The 18,863-nt window shown below is 37.9% G+C and overlaps 1 protein-coding gene across 1 annotated transcript; it reads right to left on the reverse strand.

Annotated features, from left to right (window-relative positions):
* Positions 1 to 1,562: 1,562 nt before the first annotated feature.
* LOC125660954 (uncharacterized) lies at positions 1,563 to 10,417 on the reverse strand. Its single transcript, XM_048892803.2, has 8 exons — positions 10,296 to 10,417; positions 8,307 to 8,486; positions 8,115 to 8,149; positions 7,308 to 7,362; positions 6,862 to 6,926; positions 6,043 to 6,237; positions 3,246 to 3,483; positions 1,563 to 1,900 (listed from the first exon to the last, which is right to left on the reverse strand). Exons 1-8 carry the CDS (start codon positions 10,405 to 10,407, stop codon positions 1,608 to 1,610), a joined length of 1,173 nt encoding a protein of 390 aa, XP_048748760.1. The 5' UTR covers positions 10,408 to 10,417; the 3' UTR covers positions 1,563 to 1,607.
* Between the last annotated feature and the right edge of the window lie 8,446 nt (positions 10,418 to 18,863).

Below are 18,863 nucleotides of genomic sequence, written 5' to 3' on the forward strand. Positions count from 1 at the left end.
TTATAGAATGCATAAAAAAGAACTTCTATATCTTTGACACTCGTACCTTTCAAATTTTGAAAACTTTAATATCATGATATCACAAAAATCTTGACCTAAGCACCTAAGGAAACAAAGAAACCATTTTAAAAAAAACAATGCCTAGTAATGTTACATCCACCCAAACGTAAAATATTTACGTGTGAATATAAATGAATAAATTTGAGATTTGAGAATTGAGATTGATAACTAAAATCGTAAAAGCAACCAAGACAATTTGAAACTCCGCCATCGTGCGACCGTTTCCCTTGTTGCGATGCTATTCAAAAAGCATCAACTTTGGGTCAGAATATTTTACTCAAAACCCTTGGGAGAAATAATCATGCAAATGGAACACAAAACAACATACTGGTATAACATTCATATGCATACCTTAATTACGTATCAATACTTCTGAACCTTGTTCGTAGTACTGCTGACTATTAACTGTTCGAAGGTCGATTTCGATTCCATTTAGATTGCAGGACCGCGGCAAACTGAGAAGTGCCGAATGATCAGACTGAGAAGTGCCGAATGATCAGACTGAGAAGTGCCGAATGACCAGAGTGAGAAGTGCCGAATGATCAGAGTGAGAAGTGCCGAATGATCAGACTGAGAAGTGCCGAATGATCAGAGTGAGAAGTGCCGAATGATCAGAGTGAGAAGTGCCGAATGATCAGAGTGAGAAGTGCCGAATGATCAGACTGAGAAGTGCCGAATGATCAGACTTCGCCCACAGACTACAGGTAAGATACTCGCGTGATTTATATATATGATATGTATTTTCAATTATGTTCTTTTTGCCATTAATGAACACTAAATGTTATATTAAGTGATTTTTACACAGTCAGCAAGTTTCATCGATTGCCTTTACAGTTCCTTAATCGGAACACGATACTGATCCCGATAAATATTAAACGATTACAAAAATTAAGTTCTCTCACACCCGTCCATCAAACAAATCCAGATCCCGATAAATATTAAAACGTACGATTATAAAAATTAATTTCTCTCACACACGTCCACAAACAAAATTCGAACCCGATCTGTAGTGTTCCACTCTGAAGCTACAATGTTAAGTTTCGAGTATTGTGGGACAAAATCTAGAAAACCAATGGAAGATTCACAGACAGAGGGACGGACAGATAGAGAAGAAACATATAGAGCGGTCCTTTGGATGAGACCGCAAAAACTGAGGTCCCGTGTCACAGCAGGCGTGGCACAATAAAGATCCCTCCCTGCTCAAAGGCCATAAGCGCCGAGCATAGGCCTAAATTTTGCAGTCCTTCACCGGCAGTGGTGACGTCTCCATATGAGTGAAATATTCTCGAGAGAGACGTTAAACAATATTTAATCAATCAATCAATTATATAGCCCCACTCGGTTCTACAGACCGGTAGGGGACTACTGATGTAACTCAGAAAGTGTGCTGCTCACAAGGTGTTGCTTACTTCACCTGATAATACACAGAATAAGAAGACAGTGATTCCTATCAACAGCATTTCAGGGAGACTGGGGTGAAAACAAAGAAAACGGTGACAGAAAACAATACCATCAATTTATTCATTATAATTCGCAAAGTCAAGAATTTATTCGTATGGAATTTCAGAATCCGGATCTTCGCACACGAATGGAAGAAACAATCCGTTTTTATCCGTGAAATACGAGTAATCCCTTTCTGGAATCCATTTCCAACGCTGCCTTTTTAAGTCATACGAAAGTAATAACCCAAACGACTTGTCAACAACATCATATGTCAAGTCCTCCATCCAGTTCTCATACGTCAGCGGGCTGCCATTGTCAAACACCAGGACATCGCCGTCCGTATCCAGTATATAAACAACACTAACACGGTAGGCAACAGTTCCGTTCAAGTCATGTTCTGAAATTGTAATAAAAATGATCTTCTTTAAATGAATGTCGTTGAATGAAAGGTTAAGATAAAGGACAGTAATCAATCTCATGGCGTTTATAAGTAATACAAAATATAAAGTTGGGCAAACACGAATCTCTTGATGTACAAGAGGTGGGGCCAGGTGCCTAGGCGGAGTTCTCACCCCCTGTCGACAGGCCACGCCCGCAGTGATCTCTATATCTGATAACTGACTAATACAGAAAATTTAAAACTTTTTGGTGTCAGCTAATTTACCAGCTTCTTCATTTTACCGAGCGAATAGAATTCCTTCAAACGATATTTTGTATTGCTTGTAGGAGTTATGAGATTGATCACTGTTCGTAGTCTTCACATTTCATGCATCCATTTCTAACATGTGAAAATATGTGATAAAACTATGACATTACATGAGGGTGGAGTTACCTTAAAGTAAGAAATGATTAGATAATTTTCAAGCCATAATTTGTTCCTGACAAAATGACCAACACACGTACTGTTTATTTTTGTTGTCACTCTACAGATTTGAAGAACTAGGTAATGCTTACCGTTCTGCTCAAGCAAGAAACAAAAATATAAAAGAAGTATATCATGCATAGATAAAACATATTTCTTCCCGATGTTTGTTTGAGATTAAACGATTAACTCAATTAGAGCCTACATTGTCTGGGAAAGACTTGGTCAGAGGCAGATCTCGTACTAGCCCAGATGTATCGTATATCTCAGTAGCAAATCTCGCACTAACCCAGGTGAATCGTATATGTCAGAAGCAAATCTCGCACTAACCCAGATGAATCGTATATGTCAGAAGCAAATCTCGCACTAACCCAGATGTATCGTATATGTCAGAAGCAAATCTCGCACTAACCCAGATGTATCGTATATGTCAGAAGCAAATCTCGCACTAACCCAGATGTATCGTATATGTCAGAAGCAAATCTCGCACTAACCCAGATGTATCGTATATGTCAGAAGCAAATCTCGCACTAACCCAGATGTATCGTATATGTCAGAAGCAAATCTCGCACTAACCCAGATGTATCGTATATGCCATGGATATATTTAGTATTTGTCTGGGTGTGTCCTGTGGGGATATGCGATAGAACATATCCTCAATATCCCTTGCTTGTCGTAAGAGACAACTAAATGGGGCGGTCTTTTGGATTATACCGCAAAATCCGAGGTCCTGTCTCACAGCAACTGTGGCACGATAAAGATCCTACCCTGCTCAAGGGCAGTATGCGCTGAGAATATGCCTAGATCCTCAAGCGGGACATTAAAGAATATACAACTAACCAGCCCTATTGTATATGTCATCATCAGATGTCATACTAACCCGGATGTATCCTGCTGACATTGAGATGTAGACCGTAATTATCTCCATACCAAACCATGATCTCACTTCCCGGATTAACTTCCTTAATTGTCATGTAGAAAATCATTCCTGCGCACGACACCGCCTGCGCATTCTCCTCCCGGAAGTTACGTGGCGAGTTCACGTACCTCAACCAGTTGCTACAATCAAGCGGCATAGCGTCTATGACGTAGCTACCATTTCCTTCCACCTTATCAACCTTTCAAATCCACACAACAAAATACACAGATTCAGTATTATTTGAAATAAGACATAGAGATTACTTTAAATCGAAAGAAAAAAAAAACTTGTTGAAATAATTCCCCGTTTTCACTCACATTTTTTCCAACGAGGCAAAACTATTTCTTTTTTGTTTGTTTTTGTTTTGTTTTTTTCGTCACCGCAACTAATATTTTAATGATATAACGAATGACTAATATTTTAATGATATAATGAATGACTAATATTTTAATGATATATTGAATGACTAATATTTTAATGATATAATGAATGACTAGTATTTTAATGATATAATGAATGACTAATATTTTAATGATATAATGAATGACTAATATTTTAATAATATAATGAATGACTAATATTTTAATGATATAATGAGCTAATGATATTTTACTGGCATGATGAGTCACTAATATTTTAATGATATAATGAGCTATTGATATTTTAATGACATGATGAGTCACTAATATGCAAATGATATAACGAGCCACTGATATTTTACTGGATGATGAACAAGTAATATCCTAGTGATTTAATGAGCCCCTATTATGTTAATGATTTAATGAATGACTAATATTTTAATGATTTAATGAGCCGCTAATATGTTAATGATGTACTGAGCCACTAATATGTTAATGATTTAATGAGTGACTAATATGTTGATGATTTAATGAGCCATTAAGATGTTAATGATTTTATGAGCCACTAATATTTAAATGGTATAATGAGCCACTAATAGTTTAATGGTATATTGAGCCATTAATAGTTTAATGGCATAATGAACCACTAATATTGTAATGTTATAAATAGCCATTGATATTTTAATTGTGCAATGAGTCACTAATATTTTTTCGTTGAGCAACAAATTATTAAGATTTTACAACACAAGGGTTTCACATGATCAATAGAGTAAGCTTTCATGTTCTTAACATGGAAACTGAAGATACTTAAGGTATTCCATGTATAATGAAAGGATAATGAACAGTTTTGAAGGATTTAGATCAACATAAATGTTTATTGTTAAATAATGATGAAAGTGAAGCAGATGAAATTCACATGAATGGTAAATGATTAGAAGCTGACCTTTTTGCACTTAAGACTTTTTGGAAGAGTTGTCTGCCCTTTGTAAAAATAAGAAAAATCTAATTTTCTAAAAATGTGTGTGGTCAATGATTAATTTTATTTCATATTTTCACTAAGAGAAAGTGTTTATAACTTTCTACCAAGAGATTTATATGAAAATATAATTTCTTTTTCAAATATTGTAATAAAACATGCTTTTCCCATATACTTCAATGTTAAATTCTATGTGAAATAAATCAAGCAGTAAACAAAATTTTGAAAATTCCTATTGTGGATTATTTTTATTTGATGAACCCTTCAAAATGATACCATGATTACAAAAATTCCACCATCCATTTATTAGATATGAAATATGGTCATTATACATTGAATACCTTAAGGGTGATGAACCTCATCCACTAATATAAGCAACGTAAATTAGAGATCTCAGTAAACACAGACCCCTGAATACACCAGAGGTGTCTAGGAGGAGTAAGCATCCCCTGTCGACCGGTCACTTTCGCCATTAGCCCTATTCATCAGGTAAACGGAGTTATCCGTATTCAGAATCATTGTGCCAAGAACAGCCTAACAATGAGTATGGAACAATGGAGACAGCATTTTACCCTATGATATGTTGTATTGGAAAACTAAGTCGTTATAACGACCATAGAAATTGTAAAATGCTGAATTTAAATATATAATGTCCCTATTTACCAATATTGAAAAAGATCAAGTTTTTATTAAAATTAACAATATATATAGTGGTAGTGAAGAATTTGGGTTAACTAGTAGTTGGTTTGATAATTAGTCATTTGAATCATGGCCTCTGCCCTTGTGATCTAACCAATCGGGGACACTCGTTTAACAAGTCTGATGTCTATCAATGAAATGCTTCTCAAAATATTGAATAGACAATATCTTATTTCGTCCAGTTTGATCCTTAACCTTTGACCTTGTGATCTCAATATCAATACTGGTAATTTAATCATTAGGTAGCACCAGTGTATATCCAGTAAAGCGTCCTCAAGATACTGAACAGTAAAGCGTCCTCAAGATACTGAACAGTAAAGCGTCCTCAAGATACTGAACAGAAAATATCCTACTTTGTCCAGTTTGATACTTCACCTTTGACCCAGTGGCCAGAAAAATCAATAGTGGCCATCTATTCGCTAGGGGCAATCACTGTTCTAACTGTCAAGCGAAGGATTCTTCAAATATTGAGCAAACAAGACTTGGTCTACAGCGAAAACACTGACCCTTGATCTTTGACCCTATGACCTAGATATCAATTTGGTCAATTAAAGGATTCCTTAGATACTGAGCGGAAAAGACGGGAGCAAAAACAATGTCACCCCGGAGGCATGTAATTAAATATAAGCTGGTTACAATATACTATTTCTATTATTGATAAAATTACAAACTTTGACGTTCATGGAAATTCTGGAAGTTGCAATGATTACTGAGATGTACTCACAACCCATGAATACGGGTCCTTATCGTTGATATCTGTCCTGACCAGTCCTTCATACTCTCCCAATACCGTGTATTTCGATAATGCAATGTCTGTCCAAGCTCCCATGCCGGCTCCCGGAATTGACGACAGAGCGACCTTGAACCCTGGTGGAGTGGTTAAATTAGCCCGATTCTCCGGTCGTGACCCTAAAGGAATCTACAGGATACATATCATGTGCATATCTAAATAGTTGTATCTCGATCCCGAACCTCATTGATTTAAAGATTTGAGAGTTAATTCACAATATCAGCCGAAAACGCCAAAACCACATGTTATAGCTGAAACTGTTTCATTTCATTGCTGTTATAAAATTTAGAAATTCATTTCAAAATTAAGGATTATTTCCCTCATGCATAGCTCTTAACCTTGGACGAATTTGGCTCCACTTTTTTGGCACGCTGTTTTTTGGCTATATTTAGCTCTAAAACTTCATAGTTATTTCGGATTTCAAACATTTCGGTTGAGCATCACTGAAGAGACTTTATTTGTCGAAATGGGCATCTGGTGCATCAAAATTGGTACCGTATAAGTTTTACATTCTAACTTTCTTATTACCCATTTTCAAAATCACGTGTCTCCTTCGATACCACCGGTTTTTTAAAATGAAGTGATTCACCTCCTTTATTTCTGATGGTTTCTATATTCAAATATCTTTATAGGAAATACACACAGATCATTTAAATCAGGAAACATTTATATCAGTAACAAACAGCTGTGTTAAGGAAAAGGACATAAAACGAAACACGTGAAAACGAAATAAACATGAGATTTCTTCATTACCTTATTGTTGGTGAAATGACGATATTTCTTGCTGTGTGTGCCGTGTTTCATATAGTCTTCACAAACTATAAAGTGAAAGTAATTATGTCATCACCAACAATAAAGTAAAAATTATGTCATCATGAATTATCAAATGAAAGTAATTATTTCACCACAAACTATAAAGTGAAAGTATTTGATAGCATCACAAATTCGAAAGTGAAAGTAAAGGCATTACAAACTAAAGAATGAAAGCATTTACATTATCACCGAAAGAAAGAGAAAATAATGATGTTATCAAAGACTATAAAGTGAAAGTTATCCTGCCATCCTAAATAACAATCAGATTACTTTAATTTAAAATCAGCATTTAGCAAAATTAACTTTATGTTATTGTATTCGCTTCATCATATACAATCGAACAATGGAAAGAGTCAATCACCCTAAATTTTGATTACGTCACTTACATGTATCCATTTCGTCATCACCGGACATGATAACGCCAAGGTCATCATAGAGGTCCTAGAAAAAGAAATAAACATAAAAATAGACTTGACATGATAACCATCACATGATAAATGTACGTCAGTGGTATAGTGTTGGAAGTTCGGGGGCTTCAGGTTCAATTCTTGATTCCTTTCGTCAAACTTAAAGCGTTTAGCATAGACTGTGACTGTCCAGGTTTCATACAATAATAGTGTGCATTCCGAGCCCGAACTTGAACTGTCAGCCATTATAAGTTACAAATCACGAGGGATAATGCTAAAACCAGAGTTCCGGTGCTACGGAAGGCGCAACTTTTCTTCCCCTATTTACGATATTGCACAGGTGCTAAGCCCCTTTTGGACCCGAACTCTGTGATACCATAAATATAGATATATTTATGGTATCACAGAGTTCGGGTCCAAAACGGGCTTAGCCCCTGTGGGATATTGAGGTTCGTTCGAGCAGAAATCCTTTTTGTGCTTGCTGAGAATTTTTATATTATTATGAAGTAAATTCTCTTCTCCAACTTTGATATAGGATATCACGTGGTTGTATAAGACAATTTGTTTGTGGCTGGTTGCCCAGCTATCTATTTCGTATTGCTTATAGGAGTTATGAAATTGATCACTGTTCGTTATCTTCAACTTTCATAGCACAAACCTATGTAGCAGTACACTATGATCACAATACAAAAAGCATAGAATAACGGAAGAACAACACAGTATGTGCTAAATAAGCATACGATTACATGTGTTTAAATTATTGAATTAGATAAACAGGGATCTCACCATCCTCTGGTCTGTCATGAGAAGAAGATCGTTCTCTAAAAATCAAAAAATCAAAAACTTAAAAAATACGGGGAATTTCAATTATATATACCGATATTTTTTCCCTGATGCAATATGTTATTAAGAAGGTGTTTATGCTTTTATCTACCTTTACCAAACTTTAAAAACGAATCAAGCGGCTAATAAAAATACCTATAATGTATGACGTCAGAGCACTTTCCTTCTCCATACTATCTAACACTACCATAGCTCCTCCCATCTGCTGACAGATGGCGATGCTGTCGTTCTTGCTAGCTGGCTCAGTTTGGACAGCGAAACACCATCTCCCCACCCTCGTGAAGCCGGATTTACATACTGCGCAGACGCCATGACCTATGGAATAGAGGTATTGCATACAACGTTATGATCACTAGTGACATCACTGAATGTAATCACATACAACGTTATGGTCACATCCCAGTGACGTCACTTACTGTACTGACGAAGCAAAGTTTTAGTCTGTAGATTTGTTAACAATCTTTAAAAATGCGTAATGTTTCTTCGCAAAGAATCTAACATACACCTCGCAAGGAACAGTATTTTGTAGAAACATTAAACTGAAAAGGAAAACGTTCTTTTCCCCTTAAAAGGAATTGGTTCTGAACGTATATTCAAACTGTATTTAAAAATGATAAAAATTACATTTAAGCCATGCTCACATATTTCCATGAGTATATTCTCCGACTGTTTCAGCCGCTCTAGTGCCACTAAACACGGACCCCTGGCCACACCAGAGGTGGGATCAGGTGTCTAGGAGGTGTAAGCATCCCCTGTTGACCGGTCACACCTGCCGTGAACCATATTTCCTAATCAGGTAAACGGAGTTATCCGCAGTCTAAATTAGTGTGCCAAGAACGGCTTAACAATCGGTATGAAACACGTCAGACAGCATTTGACTCAATGATAGGTTGTATTGACGAACTAGATCGTTATAATAACCATAGAATTTGCGAAATGCTGACTTCAATCGAGACTGTTGAAACCCCTGTACCATCAACTTGTAATTTTCATTACTTCTCTGATACAGTATATAGTATATATATATAATGACAACGGGCTATTAGAGAAACTAACATCGATGTCTTATTGTCCGCGGTAAAGGAAATAAATGACTATCAGAGAAGAGCTAAAAGCTCCTCCAAGGGGTTTAAAGCTAGAGTAGGCTTTGGAGAGTTATGTCATTTTTTTAATTTCTACGTTGATGGAGAATTAGGGAACTGAAAAGAAAAACTGGGGTCCCAATGCTTGCTATTAAGTTACAGTGTTCCGCACTTGACCTGTATGCACTTAAAATATATTCAATTAAACTTGATTTGTCTGTTGGTGTCAACACATTATAAGCAACAGATATTAGTCATTACATGAAATAGATACATAATCATGTCTTCTAACAATACAATCAAAAACAAGTTTAATATAAATAATGGAAATAAATAAAGAATAATGACCTTTTTGCACTTAATATCCGAAAAAAATCATGAAATCAAATTTGAGAGTTTAAAAAGATATATTGGGAGTAATGTTAATTTCTAAATTTTCACATAATGTTCAAAGTCTCGTATTAAAATTGATAATGGAACTAAAAAGTGGGGTTTGGAGTCCAAATGTTGAAATTGTTGGACTTTGTCGATCATTTGAGGACTCTGTCAATCCTTTTAGTACTTTATCAATCCTTTTAGTACTTTATCAATCCTTTTAGGTCTGTTCACATCCCCATTGAACTTCCTGAAATGACTCTGCGCTGAGTCTGGTGTGTTCTAGTTCACTCTGGGGATTTGAACGCTCTCGTACTTTGACCCCTTCCCGTGTAGTCCTCGACATTTTATTGCTTGAGACAATGACGACGCCTTGTAGTACACGTTTAAACAAGCTTTGTTCTCTTTCATTTGACATCTGTTTAAAATTCATTAACGTTTTTCGTCAAAATGCGGTTTGTTAAAAAATCCTTTAATACATTTATTTCCTGATTTTTACAAATTTTGAACTTAAGGGAGAGGGTTGGTGATGAGGTCGAAGTTTAGTAACCGTTAAAAATCGATAAAATATGAATTTACATAAAGAGCAAAAGGAGACAATAAAAAAAATGAACTATGAAAAAATTTACATTGTAGATACAACTGAATATCTTTTGAAATTACATACCTCCTAAAAATAGATTAATAAGGAGAATGGAAAAACACACACTCGCGGAAAACATCAGTTCGGAAATTTTAAAATTCCGATACGTCCTCGGGAAAACTAAAGCTGCTGTCATCCTTCTACAGTTTGCCCTGAAAGAAAACGAATTGATACAAAGAGTGCACCAGGAGTCAGCGAATAATTCCACGTATAGAGTGTACATAAAGACTGTCAGGGGTTGGGGACCAATCAGCTTTTTAACTCCGTTGTATAGAATGTATACTAGACTGTCAGGGGCCGGGGACCAGTCAGCTTGCTAACATCTCCGTATAGAATGTATATAGACACTGTCAGGGGCCGGGGACCAGTCAGTCTGTCAACATCCCCGTTTAGGGTGTGTATAAACACTGTCATGGTCTGGGAACCAGTCAGCTTGTTAACATTTCCGTATAGAGTGCATATAAGCATTGTCAGGGGCCGGAAACCAGTCAGCTTGTTAGTATCGCTAAATAGAATGTATACTAGACACTGTAGGGGCCGGGGACCAGTCAGCTTGTTAACATCCCCGTATAGAGTGCACACTAGACTGTCAGGTTCTGGGGACCAGTCACCTTGTTAACATCCCCGTATAGAGTGCACACTAGACTGTCAGGTTCTGGGGACCAGTCAGCTTGTTATCATCCCCGTATAGAGTGCACACTAGACTGTCAGGTTCTGGGGACCAGTCAGCTTGTTAACATCCCCGTATAGAGTGCACACTAGACTGTCAGGTTCTGGGGACCAGTCAGCTTGTTAACATCCCCGTATAGAGTGCACACTAGACTGTCAGGTTCTGGGGACCAGTCAGCTTGTTATCATCCCCGTAGAGAGTGTATATAAACATTGTCAGGTGTCAGGGACCAGTCAGTTAACATTCCCGTATAGAGTGTATATAAACATTGTCAGGGGCCGGAGACCATTCAGTTAACATTCCCGTATAGAGTGTATATAAACATTGCCAGGGGCCGGGGACCTGTAAGCTTGATAACATCCCCATACAAAGTGTGCATAAAGACTGTCAGGGGCCGGGAACCAGTCAACCTGTTAACATCCCCGTGTAGAGTGAATATAAACATTGTCAGGGGTGGGGACCAGTCAACTTGCTGACATCGCTGTATAGAGTGTATACTAAATGGTCCAAAAAATTGCTGGTTAAAAATTTAGTATATCTATATCAAGTTTACTGTGAAATATAATGCCTATATTGAATAAATCATAGCTTCAAAACATTTTATTGAAGTGCAAATAAGTTCTGAAATGTTCACTAGTGCTAGTATATTTTTATATATTTCCCATTTTATGCAATGTATATTACGTAGAGGAAATTGAGAGTTTTGATCAATGTGAGCTAGATAGATTTTTTGGTCTTGATCTGGGTTATGATTGTTTTGAAATTTTACACTAATTAATGTTCATTTTGTATACAGGGGGATGCTTAAAACTACATGAATTTCTTGTATATCCAGGGGTCCGTGTTTGAGCAGCTCTTTTTTGTATTCTGTACAAGATTGATCCCTATTCGTTACCTTCGCTTGGTCCAACCTCTGGTGTGACCATATTTGATTTTGTAGTCGTTTTAAGAGTTACTAGATTGACCGCTGTTCGTTTTAATTCTCTCTCTATCGTTTATGGCGATGTACGTTAAGTCTTGTTTATTTGTTTTCGTTTTTGTTTCTAAACGCATGACAGCTCGGCTTCATATCATACATGTAATAACTTTATCCGTCGCAATTGATTATCATAAAAAAAATAACCAACGTTTATCATTTTATTTATATTTCTGATTGTTATATTAAAAAATATATATTATTATTATTATTATTATGTAATTATTACAAAAATAGAACGAATGCTTACTATTTTATTTATATTTTTGTTTACGTTTGTTGACGTTAACATCGTGACGCTGTGCTTGTGAGCCTTCAACGTATCCCTGGATTTGCTAATCCAATCAAGTCTGAGAAGAGAAGGTGCACTCATCGGCTATTACATTTAAGGAAGTCAGGTTCTAATTTCATTCCTAATTTTGTTTCAGAAATCTGCATTAAACTTCATGTGAAATAGACCATACGAAATTCAAACTGACAAATTACTATTGGCGACATTTAAATGTGAATTGATAATGAGACTTTACGTCAAGAACCCGTTTACAATTATGTCTTGAGGGAAACCTTTGACAGATGTTTACATTCATTTTGCTTTCTCAACAAATAATATTACTGTTTGTTTTCGTCACCTTTTCATGAACATGATTAATGTTATTCATTCTGTGAATGAGAGAGAGAGAGAGAGAGAGAGAGAGAGAGAGAGAGAGAGAGAGAGAGAGAGAGAGAGAGAGAGAGAGAGAAATAAGAGAGAAAGAAAGAAATAAGAGAGAGAGAAAAAGAAATAGGAGAAAAAGAGGAGGGGATAGAGTGGTGGATAGAGAGAACGAGAAAGAGGATAGGGGAGATAAAGAGTGAGAGAGAAATACGAAATCGAGAAATAGGAGAGAAAGAGAGAAATAGGAGGAAAAGAGGATGAGATAGAGTGAGGGAGAGAGAGAAATAGGAGACAGTACATAATCAACTGTTAACTCTATAGACCAGATACCGGTATTTACTCTATCAGGCGGCACCATCAATACCGGTATTTACTCTATCAGGGGGCACAATCAATACCGGTATTTACTCTATCAGGGGGCACCATCAATACCGGTATTTACTCTATCAGGGGGCACCATCAATACCGGTATTTACTCTATCAGGGGGCACAATCAATACCGGTATTTACTCTATCAGGTAATCATTCTGTGGTACCCAGTCAACACCAGCATTTACTCTGTCAGGTGTCACAGTCAATACCGGTATTTACTCTGTCAGGTGTCACAATCAATACCGGTATTTACTCTGTCAGGTAATCATTCTGTGGTACCCAGTCAACACCGGTATTTACTCTGTCAGGTGTCACAGTCAACACCGGTATTTACTCTGTCCGGTGACGACGAAGACACGAGGAAATAGTTCTACATGTCGATGTCTGAACCAATAAAATATTGAATATAACAGAGACAGAAGTCACAAGAGAACAGCCTTACCTCAAAGTCGATCTTCGATACACAGTCCCACATAACCGTTCATTTCGCATTTCGCTTGCTCGGAGGAAACCGTTTATTTGATTTGCTTTTTATGATTGCGATATCTGACCTCGTACACTAAGATTACAAAAAAAATTACACGGCAATGAACTCTGGCGGCTATAAATATAATTTGTGGTCAGCATGTCATATACCGCTGATGTTTACCTGTCTTCGGTAGGTTTCGCCTTTTCCCGAAGATTCGCAAACTCCTCGGTTAAATCCGTCCTCGTGTGCTTGTCTTCGCACCTGTTTCACGAATGTTCAGCATGTTCGATAAATTCCGTGACAGTTCGGAAGAAGGACGGAACGACGCTGTTTGAATCAATAGTTCGATCATTTCCGTGACATCTCTGGTTGATGACAGTTCGTCATCTGTCGAGGCAGGCAGGTGACGCGTGGTGAATGGGACAGTGTTCTGGTATACATGACAAGATTGTCAAACACCTGTACAGGTATAGCGCGTTATTTCTAGCAAGGTCAACACAATGGATATGTATGTTTATATCACAAACAATGTGTAAAGTTAATCATATCACAAAAATGCGTAAGGTTGATCATATAACAAAAAAAGTGGTCGTTTTTTGCGGGATTTGTTTGTTTTTTTTTTTTTTTTTTGTATTCATAGAGATATATGTATATATAGCACAAAGATTGCAGTGAACTTTTAATTAAACATAACTGCCCTAATTGCAGTCCACACATATATCCTGCTGAGCCTGGGTCTTTAACAAAATGATGTTATAATTAAAAAAAAGTAAGAATTCTATTTCAGGTTTATATCTCAAATTTCGTTTTATTTGGCCTAAATGAAGTGGGCGTCTTTTTACGATCAATTGACGATGGATTTAATAGAACTTTCTTATCTTTCTAAATCTTTTTTTTAAAGGAACAAACCTCTGAAAATCACTTATATCTGGAAGTGTACCAAATGAAGGACATAAAGTATAGACCTGTTCCTACGTATACACTTCAACAAAATGCAATTAACCTTTCCAATTCAAAAATCAAACTAGTTAATATTTCTATGAGATATTTGTCTTGATGAGCAGTGTTAATCACCACGGTACCTATTTAGGGAAGAGCGGAGCTCCCTCTTTATTTTGGTGAGCAGCGTTAATCACCACAGTACCTATTTAGGGGAGAGCGGAGATCCCTCTCTATTTTCTTGGTCCCAAAATGTGCTTAACGAATAGATAAAAATAAAAAGAATAGATGAAAATACAAAGAATATATAAAAATACAAAGAATAGATAAAAATCCCTAATGAGATTTCAGTCATAAATGCAAATGATCAATCTTTTCATTAAAACTAATACATCTAACGGCGTGACCGTCTTTGAGGGCGAAGCAAACATCATTGGCCTCTACATCTTCACAAGGCAAGGCTTATTGATTCGTTACCTCGCACTATGCGATTTGATCCGCCTATTCATTGAAGGGAGTGTCTATCAGTATGACGGCCGTGCCGATTGTATTCACTACGACATATCATAGATATAACTCCAGTTCTCTTCTTGGGAAATGAGAGAGCTAGGGAGAGAGAGAAAGAGAGAGAGAGATGGAATAAATAATGTAATATGCAAATAAGATTGAATTTTAAACAACATCAAGTTATAACTTTTTTATTTTTGTTTTTTGACAGTCAGTTTTCGTTGTAGAGAGATTGGTGGTTCATTGCCGGAGAATCGTATTACCTCATAGAACCCTAGCAATACCCCCATAGAACCCCAGAAATACCCCATACGACCCAAGCAATACCTCCCTATAACCCCAGAAATACCCCATAGAACCCTAGCAATACTCCATATAACCCCAGCAATACCTCATAGAACCCTAGCAATACCCCATATAACCCCAGAAATACCCCATATAACTCTAACAATACCCCATAGAACCTCAGAAATATCTCATAGAACCCTAGCAATACCCCCATATAACCCCAGATATACCCCCATAGAACCCTAGCAATACCCCATACACCCCAGAAATACCCCATAAAACCCTAGCAATACCCCCATATAACCCCAGAAATACCTCATAGAACCCTAGCAATACCCCCATAGAACCCCAGAAATACCCCATAAAACCCTAGCAATACCCCCATATAACCCCAGAAATACCTCATAGAACCCTAGCAATACCCCATAGAACCCGAGAAATACCTCATAGAATCCCAGACATACACTCATAGAACACCAGAAATACCCCCATAGAACCCTTGCAATACCTCCCTATAACCCCAGAAATACCCCATAGAATCACAGACATACCCCCATACAACACCAGAAATACCCCCATAGAACCCTAGCAATACCTCCATAGAGCCCTAGCAATACCTCCATAGAACCCCAAAAATACCCCATAGGACCCGAGAAATACCCCATAGAATCCCAGACATACCCCCATACAACACCAGAAATACCCCCATAGAACCCCGGAAATACCGGATAGAACCCCAGAAATACCCCCAAAGAACCCCGGAAATATTCCAGAAATACCCCCATAGAACCCGGAAATACCGAATAGAACCCCAGAAATACCCCATAAATAGATTCCCATAGAACCCTAGCAATACCTCCCTATAACCCCAGAAATACTCCATAGAATCCCAGACATATTCCCATAGAACACCAGAAATACCCCCATAGAACCCTAGCAATACCTGCATATAACCCTATAAATACCCCATAGAACCCGAGCAATACCCCCATAGGACCCCAGAAATACTCCATAGGACCCGCGAAATACCCCATAGAATCCCAGACATACCCCCATAGAACACCAGAAATACCCCCATAGAACCCCAGATATACCCCATAGAACCCTAGCAATATCTCCATATAACCCCAGAAATACCTCATAGAACCCTAGCAATATCTCCATAGAACCCCAGATATACCCCATAGAACCCTAGCAATACCCCCATATAACCCCAGATATACCCCATAGGACCCGAGAAATACCCCATAGAATCCCAGACATACCCCCATAGAACACCAGAAGTACCCCCATAGAACCTCGGAAATACCGGATAGAACCCCAGAAATACCCCAAAGAACCCCAGAAATATTCCAGAAATACCCCCATAGAACCCGGAAATACCGAATAGAACCCCAGAAATACCCCATAAATAGATCCCCATAGAACCCCAGAAATACGCCATAGAACCCCACAAATATATCCCCATAGAACCCCAGAAAAACCCGATAGAACCCCAGAAAACCCCATAAATATCCCATAGAACCCCAAAAATACCCTCATAGAACCCAGGGAATACTTCATAGAACCCAAGAAATACCCCAATAGAACCGCAGAAACCCCCCTATAGAACCCCAGAAATACCGCCATAGAACCCCAGTAATACCCAATAGAACCAAAGAAATATCCCATAGAACCCCCAAAATACCCTCATAGAGTCCTAGAAATGCCCCCATAGAACACCAGAGATACTCCATAGAACCCCAGAAATACCACATAGAACCCCAGAAATACTCTATAAAACCCCAGAATATCCCAATTTAAACTCAATGAAATAAATATTATTCGGTTTAGATTGATAGAGGTGTTGTTCACAAGGTTGGAGGAGCTGTTCATCCCCCATCCTTCCTGTTTTGTTTGCAGGGGCGGATCCAGGAATGGCGGTTAGGGAGGCGCAACTTTATATGAGGCAGAAGGTCTAGGGGCCATTTTGAGGCCCCCAGTGGCTCTAGTAGGGGCCGAGGGGGCGAAGTCCCCACACGCCCCTAATGCTTGAAATATGTCTCCTATGTAGTCATTTTTACTATATTCTGTCATTTTTGATAAAGTGAATTTAATAAAATGACGCATGTTTTAAGGGCTTTTGGAAAAAATGTAAGTTCTCCCAATAAAAGTAATTCAATGAATCAAAAGACTTTGTCATTTATTTCTCGGAAAGTAGAAGAAATTTCATGGATACTTTGTTAGTGCTGGGGATAGTGGCCCGAATAGAGCCGACCTGTTCTGGTCTAATTAGTTAAGGAAACATAACATTTACTTTCTTCAAGTCTTCCATTTATTATTGATTTACTTCTTGATGTCAACCCAAGGTAGGGGCATTCAAATAAATAGATATGTATCCAATGATTGGGGGAAATTATACTTTAGTTAAGCAAAGAGGTTCTTTTCAAACTTGTACTAGATTGACGGCAATAAAGTCCCGTTACAACAGTAAAAATTACGTAACATGGCAAAACCTGGGCGGTGAGAATGTACCTACGAACTACCGGAAATTGCAAAAAAAAAAAAATGCATTCATTATACCCAGTTTGAAATTGTCTTTGTCGTGCGAATAACTGTTTGATTATTTTTGAATAACTGTTTGCAATTAGCACGAGCGTCGTGTGGATATCATCGGCCATTCATTGAACGCGGGAAACATAACACAATTGCTGTAAACATTTACTCCAAGATGATGGAAATGAAAACTGATTATGTTTCTCGGAAGCCCCGACAAAGCAATGGATGTCTCTATCATAGATATTGGGCGTGTTATTGGATGGTAACTGACAAGACACTGAAAATTGACACTGAAAATTGGGGGGGGGGGGGGGGGGGGGGGGGGGGCACTCGGTCACCCATTTCAAAAGTTTAAAAACATTTCCGTTTTCGCAGGACGTTCGTACAAGTACAGTGCATTGTGCGTCCAATAGGCGTTTTTGTTTAATAATTGATATATTTATTTCATCAATGAGCCTCCGTGGCCGAGTGGTTAGAGCATCGCATTCAAAATCACACAGCCTCTCGCCTCTGTCGACGCGGGTTCGAATCCCGCTCGCGCCGGTAAGTGAGAAAGTTTCCCAGTTTACTTTCGGAAGGTCGGTTGTCTCTTCCCAGGTACATTGTAGCTGGGTTTTCTCTTCCACCAAATGAAAACTGGGCGCCACCAGATAACTGAAGAAGTGTTGAGTGTGGCGGAAAACACCCTGTCTTTCTGTCTGTACATCAACAGAGAAATTCAAACAGCATCCGGGGTAAAAGGTTTGTACGTCAGTAATTGAAAACACTTTTTCCTAAAACTCGAGAAATGCAAGAAATCTCCATGATATTACCCACTACATTGAAATTAGATTCTCGTCCTAGATCAATAAGATAAGGAGAGGTGGGTATTATGTTTGTTGATCAATTCCATAACTCCTATAAGCAATACAAAATAGAGAGTTTGGCAAACACAAATCCTTGGATATACCAGAGATGGATCAGGTTCCTAGGAGGAGTAAGCATCCCCCGTGCGCCATTGATCAGGTAAACGGAGTTCTCCGTAGTCAAAATCAGAACTTGTCCTGGACCACAATGATAAGAAGTAATTGTAGACGGCGGGAACTCCTTCTGGACCAATCAGAAAAGGGATGATTGTGGGTAGCGAGATTTTGTCGTGAATCAATCAGAAAGGGAGTTATTCTTGGTAGCGAGATTTT

The sequence above is a fragment of the Ostrea edulis genome, chromosome 8, assembly GCF_947568905.1.
Source record: "Ostrea edulis chromosome 8, xbOstEdul1.1, whole genome shotgun sequence".
Taxonomy (NCBI): domain Eukaryota; kingdom Metazoa; phylum Mollusca; class Bivalvia; order Ostreida; family Ostreidae; genus Ostrea; species Ostrea edulis.